This window comes from Macaca mulatta, chromosome 13 (assembly GCF_049350105.2).
Source record: "Macaca mulatta isolate MMU2019108-1 chromosome 13, T2T-MMU8v2.0, whole genome shotgun sequence".
NCBI classification, from domain to species: domain Eukaryota; kingdom Metazoa; phylum Chordata; class Mammalia; order Primates; family Cercopithecidae; genus Macaca; species Macaca mulatta.
The window spans coordinates 49,174,461-49,192,495 of record NC_133418.1 but is presented as its reverse complement, the minus strand read 5'-3'; the positions used below and the strand labels follow the sequence as shown (position 1 = coordinate 49,192,495).

At 43.5% G+C, this 18,035-nt stretch overlaps 1 protein-coding gene across 7 annotated transcripts in view; it reads right to left on the bottom strand.

Moving 5' to 3' along the window:
• EVA1A (eva-1 homolog A, regulator of programmed cell death) overlaps window positions 1-18,035 on the bottom strand; it is a 102,619-nt gene that overhangs the window by 64,721 nt on the left and 19,863 nt on the right. Inside the window, exon 1 of one of the 7 annotated variants that reach the window (XM_077958569.1) lies at window positions 3,705-3,780. In XM_077958569.1, coding sequence (XP_077814695.1) covers window positions 3,705-3,738 — 34 coding nt within the window. In that variant the 5' untranslated portion in view covers window positions 3,739-3,780. 7 annotated transcript variants of the gene reach the window in all.

Sequence of the window (18,035 nt, the reverse complement as noted above, 5' to 3'; positions counted from 1 at the left end):
ATGCTAGGTGCACACTGCAAAGGGCACATGCTTGGTAAGGACAAAGCTGGGGTCACGGAGTTTTTGACCCCAAGTGTGCACCTCTGTCCTCCAGGCAGGTGTGTGTTGACTCCATCCCCCCATCACAAAAAAAGTTAATGCTCTTCTAGCCCTGACTATGTACACTTAGGCTCAATTTAGCATAAAGATCAGTGGTGCTGGGAAGTAACCCCAATGTCCTGCCCCTCTGTGGCTTGGGGCAAAGCAAGGAGGCAAGGAAAGGAACAAGAGTTGTAAGAAGAATGGCATAGTCTTAAATCACAAGCATGATGCAGGTGGAAAACCCAGTGGACTTAGGCTCTCATTAATGCACTTAACAAACCTTATCTCACATTAACTGAGCACTTAGTATATGCCAAGCACTGGGCTAAGCCCTTTACCTGCATAGTGTGAAGAGTATGTGTTTTGAAATCCAGATGTCTGTGTGAATCTTGGCCCTACCACTCATTAGCTCCATCACTCTGGGCAAACTGCTTAGCCTCTCTGTGCCTCTGTTTCTTTGTCTGGAAAACAGGGCAATACCAGTAGTAACTGTAAAGGACATTACAGGGTTTAAATGAGTAAAAACATATAAAATGCTAAACTTGAACCATGTCCTGCAATTAGGTAGGCACTCAGTATTAAGATGAATTATTATTATTCCATTAGTTAGTCATACTAGTCTGCAGAGAAGGTATGCTATTTCTTCTTACCAAGAAGGCTTTGCGAGACTGAGTCAACTTGACCAAGGTCAAGTAATTAACTTTTAACAGAGTTAATAAGTGGCAGAACTGAGATTTGAACTCAAGAAGCCTGACTCCAAAGCCTGAAAGCTTAGCCATCATCATGAGCATGAACGGTACTGAGTTAGATTCTAAGTATGTAAGACTAGGGGAGAGATAAACAAAATACTACAAGAGAGATATATTTAAAAAAAAAAAAAAAAAAAAGGCAGGACAGGGGAGGGGAGAGGGGAGGCTGAGGCTGAGGCTTCCCCGCAACCTGGGGTAGGGCAGAGAGCAACAAAATTGTCTGTAGGAACTGAAGAATGATGCTTCACCCAAAAGGAAACTTGACTTCTAGTCTCAAAGACTGATTGCCAGCCAAGGAGGAAGAAGGGCATTCCAAAAAGTCAGGACCTAGAATACCAAAAGAATAGTGGGTTGAGGGAATGTCAGAAACATAGAGGAAGTGGCATAAGGTGAGGCCAATTGTGAAGAGCCATATGTACAAGGTCGGGGTTTACATTTTATTCTGTAAAGACAGTGATTGTCAAACTTTAAGATGCAGAGGAATTACCTTCAGTGCTTGTAAAACACCTGCAGATTCCCAATTCCCATCCCTTCTGTTAGCAATGGGGAACCAACAAGGGTATTAAGGCAAGATAGCAGCATGACCTGCTGTGGATTTGGCAACAGAATTCTGGCACTGGAAGGGAGGGAAAGACAGGGACAAAGACTGGTATAATCAGCCAAACTAGAGCAGATAAAAGGATGAAAGCTGGAAATAATGGCACTCTTCATCAAGTGACACATTAAACCTGGGCTTCTCAACCTCAGCACTGTTAACATTTTAGGCTAGATGATTCTTAAACCCTGGAAGCAGAGTGGGGGAGAGGGAAGATGTCTTGTGCAATACAGGATATTTGGCAGCATCCCTGGCCTCTACCCACCAGATGAATGAGATCCTCTTCTACTTACATGATGACAGCCAAATATGTCTCCAGACATTGCTAGATGTCACTTGGGAAGTAAAATCAAAATTCCAGTTGAAAACCATTACTTTAATAAGCCCTAGCATCCTGCTTTACAGATGAGGAAATCCAGCTACAGAAAGGTACAGAAAGGCCCCAGCTAGGATTCAAGCTGGTGGTCTCACTCCAGGGCCTGGGCTCTGAGCTACTGCGCTTGACTGCCTTTATGGAAAGGAGATTCAAGCCAGCCTTCTGAACAGTATTACACATTTTGTGACAGACTGGATGCCAAGAAGGGGATGAATTAATAAGGTTCAAAGGTGAAACCTCAGTGCTTGCCGCTGAACTCAGAGGACAGTAGATACTAAATAAGTAGTTTGGGTTTGAATAGAATCAAGGTGTATTAGGTCAAAACGGAAAAAAAATCTGGTCCCTTGTACTATGAGCAAGGAGGTGGGGGGTTGGGGGGACCGTTCTTGCTCAGACTGAAGAAAGGAATCTTCTGTAGGGCTGGACTTGAAGTGTGTGTGTGGTATAGACCAGCTAGGACCCAAATCCTGGCTGGGCCCTTTCCTGGCTAGCTGTGTGGCCCCATCTTATTTTGCCTGTTTGTAAAATAGGGGTAAGAGTCCCTATGCATAGGCTTGTTATGAGAACTCAGGCAGTTAATAAAAGCAACATGGCAAGCCAGCACGATGTGGTTGGCACTCCTCTCCTTCCAGGACATCCTTATTTCCTCCGTGCCCCAACGCGCTCTGTATTGCGTGCCAACACCTCCCCTTACTCCTCAATAGTAGGAGTGGGGACCCTCACGCAGACCCCCCAGATAGAGCGGCGTGGACTGTCTGCGCGCCCCCCTCCACCAGCAGAGCGTCCCACTGGGACTTTAGGGGGCGCCAACAGCCTTTCACTCCTTAATTCACTCGGCTTTCGGGGTCCTGGGGGTCGCCAAATGCGCGCGGCGAGTTGGCTGCCCCCGAAACAGACCAGGTAAATAGTCCACGGTGCAGCACTTTCTGCAGGTCCGCCCCCTGCAGGTTTGGGATCGAAGCCAGTCAGGCTCAGCCCAGCTCCCACAGGCGCAGGAGAGAAGCGCCAGATTTGGGAACGACCTGCTCTCCGAAGCTGGGCTGCAGAGGCAGGGAGCTGAGAGTTGTTCTATCCAGAAAGAAGCAGTGGGGCGAGAGAAGAAACAGGAAAGTGGGAGGAAGACGAGGCAAAAAGGAAAGCGCTGGGAAGCAGAGTTCCTTGTGGAACCCAGCCTGCAACACCTGGGCAGGGGCTTGGGAACAAAGCAGCGGCTTCAGGTCAGAAGTGCTCTGGGTGTTTCCGAAAAGAGGGCGCTCCGGAGAAGCCGGAGCTCGCTGGGGATGCCGGCGCCCCAGAGCCCAGGGTGCGCTCTCGGGCGCCGCTTACCTTCGCTGGGGCCCCGGCGCGCACTTCCGGGGACTGCGCTCGGGGCGCGCGGGGCCGAGCAGGGGGACCCGGAGCTGATCACCGAGGGGCGGACGCGACAAAGCGCTGCCCGGCGCTTGGGCCGGCACTAGCACCTCGGAAAGGAATCCTGCCGGAGGGGCCGCCGGGGTCAGGGCTGGCCTGGGGACGTGGGGTCCCGGCCTGGGTGCTCACGGGCGGCGGCGCCAAGCCCCGCAGAAGCTGGAGGAGCCCGAGTCAGTGGGAGGAAAAGGTTGTCTCATTTCCTTCGATCTCCCCCCTCCTCCACCCGCTTGGCTCCGGACCTGCCCTCCCTCTCCCCCGCCCCCTTCTGCAAGCCAGCGGCCCATGTGGGCGCCCGCAAGACGCGAAACCTGAAAGGCTGCAGCGTGCGGCACCTCCCTCCGCGCCAAGTTAGTTCACGCTCCCAACTCCCGCCTGCCTCCCCGCGCTGCGGACTGTCTGTAGGGCTGGGGAGGTTCCCCATCGGCAGTCCCCACCCTATCCCGGTCCTCCAGCCTTTCCTCCTGCTGGGACGAGCCCAGATTTGAAAGCAGACCTCCAAGCCCCTGCCAGCATCCATCCTCTCTCATTCCTGTCCCGTCGCCTGCTTTGAGCCTGTATTCAGGCACTGAACTCAGACAGGAAATAACCACTTACTTTGTTAAATTTGATCAACTTTTTTTTTTTTTTTTTTCCTGAGTGGGAAGTTAAAGCCTGATGCATAATCTCGAAGGAATGTTCATTTTTATCGGAAGAAATGCAGCTGAGGCCTGTGTTTGGCCTTTCTCTTTCAGGGTTAGGGTCTTGTTTGTTAAAATCAACAAGTATTTATTGAGAGTGATAGGCGCTGAACTGCGCGATGGAAACGCAGAAACAACCAGAGGGACACCCTGTTCCTAGACAATCGTCATAGGGGGTGACTGCAGGGAGAGAGCAGGTCCCAGGATGCCGTGGTCTCTTAAGAGATGGGTCACGGAGTGAAAGTCTTCTACAGAATCAGAATAAAAGCATGGACAGAGGGAAGACGGAATAAGAAAGCCCTCAGGAGGCGGTCTACCAAAGAACACGGCCAGGGCAGTGAGTGATGGTGGGGAACGGGAGGCGGGGGTGAATGTTGTGCCAGTCCCTTAGGAAAGGAGAGGAGCTGCTAGAAGCAGTGGGATGGAACTGATAAGATCTGAAGCCCAAGGGCTTGAAAGGGAGAAGATGAGGAGAGGATGAAGGAGAGAGAGAACTCCCAGGCCTCTGGCTAGAGTAGCCAGTGACCAAGTGGATAACTGGAACCTCAGAGTACTTTCTGGAGCTGCTACTCCAAGTGTGGTCCACAGACTGGCAGTACTAACACCACATGGAAGCCTGATGGAAATGAAGACCCTTGGGCTGCACTTGAACCACTGGATTAGCATCTGCAGACTAACAAGATCCCTAGATGATTCAAATGTGCATTAGAATTTGGAAGCACTGCCCACTAGACCACTGACTGTATATTATACTGTATATTAGACTGACTGTATATTAGACTATGGAGCCCTGGGTGTATATTAGAAACACCTGGGGAGCTTTAAAAACCAATAGGAGGCCCCAGCTCCACCCTCACAAATATTTCTTTAATTGTCTGGGGTGGAGCTCCCACATCAGTTTTTTTCAAATTCTCTCAAGATGATCTCATACAGCCAGAGATGAGAGCCACTGTTTTAGACTTACTCAAGAGCTACTTCATTTTACCTTGAAATGCTGCTGTTCAGAAAGGAAAACAACGCCTATCTGTAGATGACAATGTAAAGACAGGTTATCCCACTCTAGTGCAGAGGCAACTGGTCTGATAGAAAGGGCCCTTGTTTCCTAAACTAATCAGGGAACAAGGTTCTAGCCTCAGACAGCACTAAATTACTCTCTGAACTTGACAAAGTACTCCCCTCTCCGACCTCTGTTTCCTTATCTGTAAAAACAATACACACTTGCCTGACTCCGAATTCCACACTCTGGCATGCAAGGTGCCATCGTCAGAGCTCCCCCTAACTCTCCAGCTTTCCAGCAGGCATATGGAGAGGCTGTGTTGAGAAGTGGGGTTTCCTGATATAATACTTTGTGTGTTAGCCAAGGGCACAGCCCTGTATGAATACCAGAGATCAGAGGTTTGTGTGCCGAGCACAGGAGCACACATACAATCAGTGCTCAGTAAATGTGTGTTGAATGAACTAATTAGTAAAGAAATAAATAGGGCACAGATGCCCCTGCTGGGACGAGCCCAGATTTGAAAGCAGACCTCCAAGACCTCCAAGTGTTGGTACTTAGTACGTGCCATTAGGATTGAAAGCCACTTCTGTAGGAAATGCAGAGACAAATGCGTAGACTTTCTTTAGATGGGCCCTAATCTTGAGCCTATTCATTTGCCCCCCAGGCTGGAGAAAGGACAACTGGAAGCACTCTGACCCAATCTAGCTTTGGATTTAAAAATACTACCACTACTAAGAACTGCTAATATGTGTTGGTACTTAGTACGTGCCAGTCACTGGGCTGTGTCTCAGTTATAAACATTGCCTCATTTTATTAAAATGAAGCAGATACTGTTGAACCCCCTACACTTCAACAGATTTCAGGAATCACAGGTATGGAAAGAGTAGAGCTGCCATCTAGATTATCTCCTGCCTCTGGTTGTGCAGCAGGACAGAAGTGCATCCGTTGCTAGCCTGAGAGCCCCTCTTGGGGTTCCTGCGGGTCATTCTCCAGAACATGCATCCCTGCATGAAGGCCAACATTGAGATAAATGACTACTTAAGGATCCTACAGAGGCAGATTCTACCAGGAGCTATGTCAGGGAGCCTATGGGTTATGGCTGCACCTTGGAAAGAAACCCCTCAAAGCTACTAACTTCATGCTTACATGCACACATGTGTTCATGTATGTGTGTATGCTTTTAATGAGAGCCTCTTAGATACCAAACGCTATGCCAGTCCTTTCCACATACATTTCTTTTAATCAGCACAGCATCTTGATTGGCTAAGAATTCTTGTTCTCTTATTTTATAAATAAGAAAACTGGAACAACATGAAGATCTGTTCATCTCTGTAGCCCAAGTTTCTTAGGGGTACATTCTATTGCATCGTTGTTCATGTCCACCACCTCTGCCTACCCCCATTCTATGAAGGTGAGAATTTCATTTCAAGTCCCATTCACTTGTTATGGTTACAAGTCTTTGAAACTCTCTGTGCCTCATTTTCCTACCCACAAAATAAATTGTCTTTGGTTGCTGTTTTCTGAAGGTACTGTGTGTGGCTTCACACTCTAGGCTGAGAGGCGATGAGGGGAGATAGCCCATAGACTGTTAACAGAAACTGAAAACACTGGGTTGATTTATTCCAAGATGAGAGGGCCCATTGCTTCATTAATGGCAAAATTATTATAAAATAGAGAAATAGCTATTTTCCATTTCTAGGGAGACATATTTATGGAACAGTGCCAAATATCAATTAAGACTTTAGGTCAGATGTGAGAAAGGGGCATTAAACCTCTGCTAGACTAAGGCAGATTCTCAATGGCTACCTTTTGAAGCTGCCTATCCTGGTCTCATAGGGTCTGCTGGATAGGCCTTCAGGGTGGAGGTGGTCAGGGAACACAGGAGAGGTTGGAATGCACAGGCTGATACAGGAAGGGCAGAGGAGTAGGGAGTCCATGTGCACAGGCACAGCGTACAGCTCCAGTTCTAACCAGAGATGAAGAATTAGAGGAAGAAAAGGGGTCATCCCAGGAAACCAGGATCTCAAGTAACCACTTCATGCCTGGTTGCAGGCCCAAGGCTGAGAGCTGGGGCTTGCAGTGTGAGCAGCTTTTGCAGATGTGGGCAGGTAATGCCAGCAGAGTGCACAGGGCTCCCACGGCGCTGGTGGTCAGAGCAGGGAACCACAATCCCCCCACCCTGGTGTTGTGGCCAACAGCACATCCAGTTCATGGAAAAAGTCTAGAAGCCAGGGCCCCTTCAGCTAATACAAAGAAGATGTGATAGTTTTAACGCTCAGTGAGTGGAGGCTGTGGCATTCCCTCAGTGGCACAAATGTCGTGACGACAAGATTTGATAGGAGGATCATGTTCCACCCCTGTCACCACTGAGCCCTATCCATCAGCTACTGTTAGACAAGACTCTAGCCACATTCCTCTTGCTTCTGCTTCCAAAACTCCATCTGCATTTGCATAGCAGTAATTTGATGATTTTACACAAAGCTCATTGTGGCAAATATTTACTAGTTTTTGCTTCAAACAGAAATACAACCTCAGACTTTGATTACCCCCATTTTACTGATGAACAAAGGCACAACACCCAAAGGCAGCCAAAAACAAAAACAAACTGAGTTACCAGTTGAGCGAAGGTGAAACCCTTAGACTCCTATGGTTTACCCAAAAATGATGAGCTGCTAAAGGCACCACAAGATGCTTGCAGTGAGAGTATGTCCAGATATGTCTTCACCCAAAATCATCTGGCACTGTGTAACCCATGTGTCTATCAATGCAGTTCAGCTTACCTGTCATTTCCTGGAGACTGCCTGCCCTGCACAGAGAACTGTCCTAGATACCATAGGCAACCTTGCTGCACGATATACTCAGCTCTCACCTGGGGCATGTTCTGAAATCACAAGCTGGACTCCAGACCAGACCAATTGAATCAGAATCTCTAGGAGTAGGGCTTTTTTAAAAAACCTTTCCAGATGATTACAATGTGCCATTAGGATTGAAAGCCACTTCTGTAGGAAATGCAGAGACAAATTTCAAACAGTAAGGAGCTCAGTCTAGTAATGGATGATCTTCAAACGTCACCAGGAGAAGGAGAACATCAAAACTGCTCTCCTGTGTGCAGAGTATTAAGACAATGCCAAATGGACAAAAATCCTTGGACTTTTCTCTGCCATAAGTGAGTGAAATCATCCCCATGTGGTAGGATATGGGGATTTTCCTATCCCACAAGGTAGGAAATCTGGTTTTGTCCCAAGAAAGTACAAATGATTGAAACCAGAATCCTTGCCTGCTTCCACTATGGCACTGCTATTTACAAGAAGCCTTCAAACTTCCAGCTCTTATTAATTCCAGAAGTAGTAAATGATCTCCAGGAGTGATGGAGCAAGGCAGGCATGTAAAGCGAATAATGAAAGACAAAGGAAATTGCCTCATGGCCTGATGAGAGGCTAATGGATGTGCAGACAGAGACACCAATGTGTCACCATTAATGATGTCACTTTAGGAAAATCAGGAGGCCGAAATTTTTTTTTTTTCATGCTTTGCCCTATGGTCATTTCCTATCCATTCATCTTAACAAAAGTGAACTTGAAAAGAAACTGTACACTTGTTTAAAATGTTAGTTTGGGGAAATGAGGACAACCTTTCTCTTTCTCTCTTTCTCTTTCTCTCTCTCTATCTCTCTCTTTCTCCTGTTGTCTCACTTTTGCTATTACGTTTCCTAGCAAAGTAATGGGACTTCTGTTAAGGTTCATGGATAGTCATTAACCAAGTGGCATTTACATTCATTCGTTCATTCCACGACAGCCTGCTAAAATGAAACAAGTCGTTTGATAGTATTAGCTACTAACATCGCCTAGACACCAAAGGTCAAAGAATGCATTATGCCTTATTTATAGTACAACCTTTCGCCAACTTTTTATAAGGTCTAATGGATGCATTTAATTGCCAAATAAATCAATGTTGACAGTTATACCCCCTCTGCAATCCTAGATTCCAGATATAGGCAACCAAATTATAAAAACCCATGTTCTCCAGGCCTTGTCTTTTTTTTTCAGAAAGCAAAGTTTTACCTGTACAAAGGAATATGAGAGGATGCCAGGAGCACAAGTCAGTTGTTCAAAAGAACTTTTCATGGAACTAAAACCTCCAGGGAATATAAGCCACACAGCTAAGTTTCCACATGCTCTAATCACTTCTGTCACCTTTTCAAATGTGTAATGTGCCCGAAAAGGATGAAATATTGAGTAAAAATCATCAATTAAGTATCCTCTTTATCTGTTCTATTGTGGAGTGGGGGTTTATCTCGTTGAATTATTTCCTCACAGGCCCTAGTCAGAAGAATAGAGATTTAAATACTCTTGGATCAAACACTTTATCTCGCTTGGTGTAATAGAGTAGAAATCAAAATATTTCTCTAACCAGTTGCTGCTGCCCAATACAGCATTTCTTCTGATTAATGATAGATTTTTAATCAAAACATATTCACCATTTCAACCATAAACATAGCTTAGTATACAGTTTGCGTCTTTATTTTTTTTTTCCATTTTCTATAGGGAAATTCTTATGCCCAGGTTGACACCTCCTCTACATTTTTCATCTTGGCGAACAAGGTTAAATAAGCATAAACAGAGCTTAAACAAATCATCCATACACAACACTCTCTTTCTAACCAACAGGAAGCTACTGTAAAAATGAGAGATTTCAATTATAAAAAATGAGACAATGGAACTATGAAACATGCCTAGAGAAAATGCTAATAGTTGTTCTTTAAGAAAATTCAAGTTAGATCCCAAGTCACAATATACATGGGCCCCAAAAAGTTGTCAATAAGATAAATATTTTTAAAATAAGATAAATCTGTCTATTTTTATATTGTAAATACCATTGACTTTCATTATAAAATTGAGATATCCTACTACATTTTAATCTCATGACCTGTTTGAAAAATTATCCTGCATGTCTAGAAAACTATACATTTTTTAGAGAAAAAGGATACATAAGAGTTTGGAATAAAGTATAAGTTTTGAGTTAAAATAGCTCAACCTCATAGCATGCCTGAACTGGACACTGAGTCCTATGTCAGGGTTCCGTTATAAGGCTGCCTGCAACTCTTCCAAATTCCTCGAAGACTTATTTTCTGTAACTCTGTGAAAGGTGTCAACTTGAGAAATTAAGAGTAATTTGGTTTGAAAGATAAATGGGCAAAACACAGGACAGACAACAAATCATACCAAGCTCTTAATCTCCCTGAAGAGTGTACATTAACCAGAATAGATTATTGAGAGGATCCCAAACTTCTGAAACCCCCATAGTGCATGCTTTTAATCCATTCTTCGATTCAGAGATTTCATGGTTGCAAATTCTAGAACACTGTATCCTTATGCACAGGTATGCTAGATCTAATCAAACCAACTGGATGGCAATGTGTTCATGTCCCCAGTGCCCAAATTGGAGTGATTTCCATTGCTTAAACCAGTGTCTGCGACCAGCAACCAGTTAGTCTCCTGTGTCTGAACGCATCTGATGGAGTTTGAGATCTACTGTAGATGTAAATGAGGAATCTAAGATTTTGATCCTAACAGAAGAAGAGCTAATAAATGAAAGGTTGATTCACTTGCTTCATTTTTAGGCCACACTGGGAATCTGTTAAATTAGCAGGTTTGATTAATGTATTAACAATACAATACTCTTGATTTATTTTAAATGGCTTACTATACTTCCCAGAAGCATAAGGTTTACTTATAATGAGATATCCAGGGCAACAGAGCTTCCTATGACTTCAAACTCCCTGGGCACATGGGAAGTTTGGTCTAGGGGGCTTTTCTCTGTGCCAAAGCCCCTGCTTGCCAGACCTTTCCTCCTCATCCTTATTTCCCCTCTCCTTCTATTTAATCTTCCCACTGCCTCCTTCCTCTGCCTTGAACATACCTGAAGCTCACCCATGTTTACATTAATAATGTATTATTATTAATCAATAATAAATCATTATTACTAAATAGTCAATACTTATTAAATAAGTAAAATTTAATAATTAAATGATATTTAATATTAATATTAAATTATAATTATTAGATAATAATAAATAATTATTAAATAAACCTTCAAGATTCTGGACCCATTTCTAGATATTGTTCTTTTTTAATTTTAATTTTATTTTATTATTTTGAGGTTATAGGTGATTTTTGATTACATAGATAAATTCTTCAGTGGTGATTTCTGAGATGTTAGTGCACCTGTCACCCGGGCAGTAGACACTGTACTCAATGTGTAGTCTTTTATCCCTCACCTCCCTTCGGACCTTCCCCTTCAAGTCCCCAAAGTTTATTATATCATTCTATGCCTTTGCAGCCTCATAGTTTGGCTCTCATTCATAAGTGAGAGCATACAATATTTGGTTTTCCATTCCTGAGTTACTTCACTTAGAATAATGGCCTCCAGCTCCATTCGAGTTGCTGAAAAAGACATTATTCTGTTCCTTTTTAATGGCTGAGTAGTATTCCATGGTGTATATACACCACATTTTCTTTATCCGCTGGTCGGTTGATGAGCACTTAAATATGCAAAGATATGGGACCATAGTTTGCAATTGCAAATTTCGCTGCTATAAACCTGCATTGCATGTGTCTTTTTCACATAATGACTTCTTTTCCTTTGGGTACTGGGACTGTACTGGGACTGCTGGATCGAATGGTAGTTCTACTTTTAGAACTGTAAGGAATCTCCATACTGTTTTCCATAGTGGTTGTATGAATTTACATTCCCAACAGCAGTGTAAAAGTGTTCCCTTTTCATCACATCCATGACAACATATATTGTTTTTTGACTTTTTAATTATTTAATTATAATTTAATATTTTAATAATTTTAAATTATTTCTAGATATTTTTCTTTACTTAATTTTTTCATAACCAAACTTCTCAAACAAATGGTATTCACTCGCCTCACTTTCTTAATCCCCTTCAATCCTCAGCTCACGGTAGTCTGGCTTTTGTCCCCAACACGCCACTGAAACTGCCCTCTAACGTTAAAGCCCCCCGTGGCTGCCTCCTGCTAATGTTCCTCATCTCCCTGCAGTACTTGCCACTGTAGCCACACCCCCTCCTCCTTTCACTTCTGTGCTTCTCCATTTCCTAGATCCCCTCCTACCTTTGTGATCATTCCTCCTCTGTGCCCTTCTTTAACTGGCTTTGCTCGGTAACAGACACATCTGTTTGCTTCACTAAAATGCTTCAGGGGTTGCCCACCTCTTACAAGATAAAATCAGGTCTCCTTAGCATGGAATGCAACATCCTTCAGGGTCAGCCCCTACATCTCTCTCCCAACCATTCAGTACCAACCCATCTTCTGCTTCAGCCATGTCAACCCTTTTGCAGTTTCACAAACAGGTTATGCTATTTCATACTTCTGTACCTTTGTACAGAATGTTCTTGACTCCACCCCCGTCCTCCACTAAGGAATTCCAGCTCATCTTTTAAGACTGAGGACAAAGGTGAGCATTTCTGGGAAGCTTTGTCTGTCTCCAAACAGAGGCAGCAACCCCACCTGGGTCCTGGGCATCTGTGACACATTTTCACTGTAGAGCTCTGCACCCTGTTACGTCTCCCAGATCCAAGTCCTGTGAGGGCAATAGGTTCTTGTTCATCTCTCTGTCTCAAGTTTGTACACTGCACCTACCACATGATTAGAGGGCAAGAAATGCATGCTTCTTTTACTTCTCTAATTTAATATAATTTGCCCTGAGCTTCCTGTTCATTTCATAGAAAGTCTTAATTTCAGTTTTTACTGGGGCATGTCCCCTCCCCAGAGTCAGATGGAAGTCCAGAATCAGGTAGAGGTGCATGACGTGGAGCATGCAAAGAGACTCTACCTAGTCACCACATCCAGGCTTGTTTTCCAAAACACCATGGAGCCCCGAGGCAAGTTCTTCTAAGGCTTGGGCCTTGGGGATTCTTTTCACAGAAGTTCTCAAGGTCACAGACCTTAATGTTTAGTTACTTCTACCCCAGTGCCACCTTCAGCCCCTCAGCTGCCCTCGTTGTTGGTGCTGTTGGAAAGCAAGGTCCAGATGATCATACTTCAAGGGCACCCCAGTGACTCTATTCTTTCTCTCATTTTCAGAGACTCCCTTAGTCTCCAGTCAGGGTGCACACCTTCAGAAATACAAAGCTCCCACTCCTGCCCATCACAGAGCAGCACGATTCTCCTCAAGGTGCATAGGGAGCTGAAACAAAAACAGAAATAGGGATGTCTCCTACTGGAAAATCTGTTTTCAGCCCTGCAATGAAACAGCTCTCAAAGGCAAGGGTATGACGGGGTCTTGCTGCCTTTTTGAGGCAAAGAGTACCCTCAGTGAAGAAACTAAGACACAGGTAAATATCTCAATAAATTACTCTGCCATATAACCACCCATGAATTTCTTTAATTACTTAATTAAAAGCATAAATGGCCATGAAAAACACAAATGGAATTGCTCTCCCAAAGAAAGACACCTCTACCTGGCAGCCCTCACCACTCAGCCTAATCCTCCTTCTCATTCCTTCCCTGAGGAGGAAGCCCTAAAATGCCTGGGATTCCCTGTCTGTGGCCCGGGAACACTACTCACATGGCCAAGTTTATTTGAGCTGCTGACTTGGGCTGCTGACGCAGGGTATTTGCAGCTGCTGCACTAACCCACTTTTTCTCATGGATGATTTTAATCTCTTTAATTTTTGCCCAGCCTGTGAGAAAACTGAAAGCGTGGTTGGGAGGGGGCGGGAGATAGAAGTTACAGGTCATGAGCTGAGTGGCAGCTAAATCCTGTGGGAGGAAGCGAACGCGAGTGTAATCCTTTCAGGAAAACAAGTATTACTGGAGAGGAGAAAGCTGCCAATGTAACTTTGTTCCAAGAATAAATAGCACATTTTCCCTCAGTGTTTGCTTTTCTCTCTTTGATCCTCTTGAAGCCCTCTGGAAATGCCTGGCCAGCAATTTTTCTCCCCTCTGAGGCTGGGGAGAAGGAACCACAAGCACTCACTTGAGATTCCTTAAATGAAGGCGTTTGGAGGGGCTCCCAGGCAATGCTGGAGCCCTGAGGCCTGTGGAAGCCCCAGATCCAGACATCGGCATGAAGTTTAATTACCACAGATATGCCATAGTGTTTCCAAACATGCATAGAAGCAGTTTAAAAGGGAATAATAATAGATAGGGTATACCTGACTAAAGCCACTGGTAGCCATGGGAGTTTGAAAATGGGAAAGGAAAGGCAAAGCTCAAGTGGGTTAATGTTTAGCTTTGGTCCCAAGCAAAATAAATGCCTGCACACAGTGAGGCTGACTAGAGCATGCCCTCACCACGGGGAGTTTATGGCTCAAGTGTTCTAGAAACCACAGTCCTTAGTTACTCACATAGTTTCCCCTTCTTTTCCCCGATAGTTTTATTCCCAGGGAGTTGCAGGCAGGGCAATGCCAATGAAAGATGAAAGCCATGCCATCAGATAGACTTGCATTCAGTTTTGGTTCTCCCACTTACTAGTTGTACTAAGTATGACAAGTTAAGTACTTAGTGTCCTCATCTGTCACATGGGAATAATAATACTTCTCTTACAGGATGGTCATGAAGAATATATGAGATGATGGATGTAAACATTTAGGATCATGCTTGACTCTGAGTGTTCAAATGTCAATTCTCTTCCACCACTGCCTCCCCATAGCATCATTCAAATCAGAAAACACTTACTAAGCACTGATTCATGGAAAGACTTATAGCAGGCTTATGCAGGAAGCCAAGTATAAAACCCACTCAATAAGAAATGACATTCGAAATGAAGATTCAAGCCTGAAAAGTGTCAAATAACAGGCAAATGTGATGTCATAAAACTGCACATGAGACACTGATCAATGGACAGTCCTGACAGTCTCTCTTAGGAATCCCTCAGAGAATTGAGATAGCTAAGTAAAGCTTTGTGGCGAGGGCTGGGCTTGCTCTGGACAGAGCAGCAAGGAACAGCTAAGAAAAGGCAATAGACTTATTTGACTTAAGTAGGTACACCTTAAGGGATTTTGGGGAGATATCTGGAAAGGAAATTGGGAAGTCTGGTGAGTTAAAGATGATGAAAAATTCTCCATCACTCTTCCCATTGACAGATAGAGTCTATGTCTCTTCTTGAATCTGGGCAGATTCAGTGGCTGCTTAACAAATAGGACGTGGCAGGAATGATGCTGTGCCAGTTTCAGACCTAGCCTTGGAGAGAATCAGTAGCTTTTGCTTCCTGCTTCTGGCTACTTCTGCTCTGTAGACACTGCCTCTTATAATCTAGCCATCATGATGTGAAAAACCCAAGCCAAATGGAAAAGCCACGTGTGACTCTTCAATCAAAAGCCCAGCTGAGCTCCCAGCCAACAGACAATAATAAGAACAATCATGTGAGTGACCCATCTTGTATATTCCAACCCAATCAAACCCCCAGATGACTGAAGTCCCATTTGGAGCAGAACCACCCAACTCATTCCAGTAAACCCACGGAATTTGAGAGATAATAAAATGTCACCTGCTCTTAGATACAAATTTGGCGGTGGTATATTGTACACTAAATAACTGACACAGGAAAGGACTCATGGGAGGCATTGAACATCAAACACCATAGTCTAAATTCATCACCATAATCATAGAAACTATTAGCAAATGATCACTAAATGCCAGACACTATGAGGTAAGTTTTTATAACTTTTAAAACCTAACCTGCTTATACACCGGATAAGTAGGTACTATTATTCATATTTAATAGACAAGTAAACTAAAATTTAGAAAGGTTTAGAAATTTGCTCAAGATTTTACAGATTTTACAGCTAGAAAATAGTAGAGATGAGATTCAAAGCAGTTATATTCTGAACACTCTCAAATCTGCCATCTTGTTTCTACAAGGTGAATAAGCAATGGGCGTACTGATAATCTTGACAGATACAAACAACTCTCCAGCTGCAAATTGTCAACCGGTTTGAAAAACCGCAAGCTGCCTGGGCTTGTCAAATAATTCCATGCAAAACAATGGCAATAGTTTTAACTCTCGTTGTTCAGTGACTGTATAGGTATGTAAGACAATTTGAATAAAAATGATGAGTTTATTTAGGAAAATAGAAGCCACTTGTATCAGTTACCTATTTCTGTATAATCACCCCCACAAAAACAAAAACAGTAGCTTGTAACAATGATCACTTATTATCTCTCATGGTTTTGATGGATCAGAATTTAGGAGTGGCTCAACTAGGAAGCTCTTAGCTTGGGGTCTCTCAGGGAGTTGTAGTCCATTGTTGGCTGGGGTTTAAGTCATCTGATGACTTGCCTGGAATTGAGGGTCCACTCCAAGGCAGCTCACATCTTCAGCTGGCAGGTTGGTGCCTGTTGTTTGTGGGAGGTCCCAGTTCTTCATCAGGTGGGCCTCTCCAGAGGGTTATTTGAGTGTCTTCATGGCTTGACAACTGGCTTCCCCCCAAGCAAGTTTTCCAAAAGGCAGAAGCCACAGTGCCTTTTAGAATGTAACCTCAGAAGTTACACATCAACCCTACCACCTTATTCTATGGATTATCTAGGGTCATCTCTGATTCAGTGTGGGAGGGGACTCCACAAAATCGTGAATACAAGGAGAAAGCAATCATTAGGGGCCATCTTAGAGACTGGCAATCATACTTCTCTATCCCAAGTACTTTGGCTTTAAAGCAGGACAGTTGAGGCTTTTATATGTGTCTGTAGGGCTAAGGAACAAAGGTTAAAGATGTCACTTGGGATGACCCCAGATTGCATTACCAACATAAGAAATTCTAAAGCAATCATTTGAAAGCTGTTTCAAATATCAGAACATTTTAGGACACTCCTACCATCTATCTCAGCCAGCAGCTCAGAAGTGAGAGATTCTCTAGAGGGCACCACTGGGCTATCTCAGGCTCCCACAGCACCAAAGAGGGTCATTCACAAGAGAGTATCCTGAATGAGCTGCTAAGAACCTTATATATGCTTTCTACATATAGAAGTGTGGCCTTTCTCACTCCTCTGCCTTCCCCTCTCAGGCAAATACCTCCCATTGACTGACATCAACTTAGGATCACAAGAAGCAAAAGATTCCAGGAAATGTCACTTCTGGCCTCTTACTGGTGATGCAAGGAGTTCGTGGAAGTAGGTGGTGGTGATGCTAAGCTGAACACAGGTAATCCAGCACAGACTTGGGGGAGTTTCCAGCCAATGAAGCATGTATGTGCAATGCATTTTGGCTTGAAATTCTCCCTCTGCTCCAAAATAGTAATAAACTGTAAATATATAAATGTATATATGAAAATGGAAAAAAGCATTTCCATGAACAAGACAGTAATGAACAGGAGATGAAGCTATGAAGCTATAGATCCAAAACTTGGGAGATATGCTTAGAATTCTACCCCTTTAAGTGGTTCAAGTCTTGAAGGGTGATGGGATTTAAAAGCACCCTGTGCCTGAGAAATGATCAGAGTGGAGCTCAGTCCTGGAAGAAGGTTACTAAAAGATGAGGCCACCGGCTAGGGCTATGGCTTATTCAAATGGCATACTTATGGCCTTATTCCAAGTGATTGTCACCCATCCCTAGTCTGAAAAAGAGAAAGGCCTTATGTGTATCATTTCCTCACTGAAATCCACCTCTTCCTTATATTAGCATCATCTTTTTAACCCTCTCCCCAAATTTTTTTATTAGACTTATCAACATATTTTACTGATATTTTTGCTCCTTGTTGTACATCCCATTTCTTCCCTGTGAATTTACATCTCCTCTTGCTAAAGTACATCTTTTAGTAACTCCTTCAAGGGTTTGAAAAGGTAAATGCTAATAATTTTTATGTTTCTGAAAATATCTTTATTTTTTCCCCTCTTGTAAAATAATTTGGATATAAGATTCTAGGTTGACAGTGATATTCCTTCTTAACTTTGAAGATATTGTTCTGTATCTCCTGCCATCTGTTGTTACTAATGAAATGTCTTTTGTTAGTTTAATTGTTCTTTCCTTTATCTCTATTAACTTTTAAGAATTTCTCTTTATCCTTCTTGTTCTATTAACTAATTGATATTTCTGATTGTGGGTGTATTTCATTCTGCCCAGCACCCTATGTGTTCTTATACTCATAAAGCTCATGTTTTACTTTAGTTCTAACATATTGTTATGATTT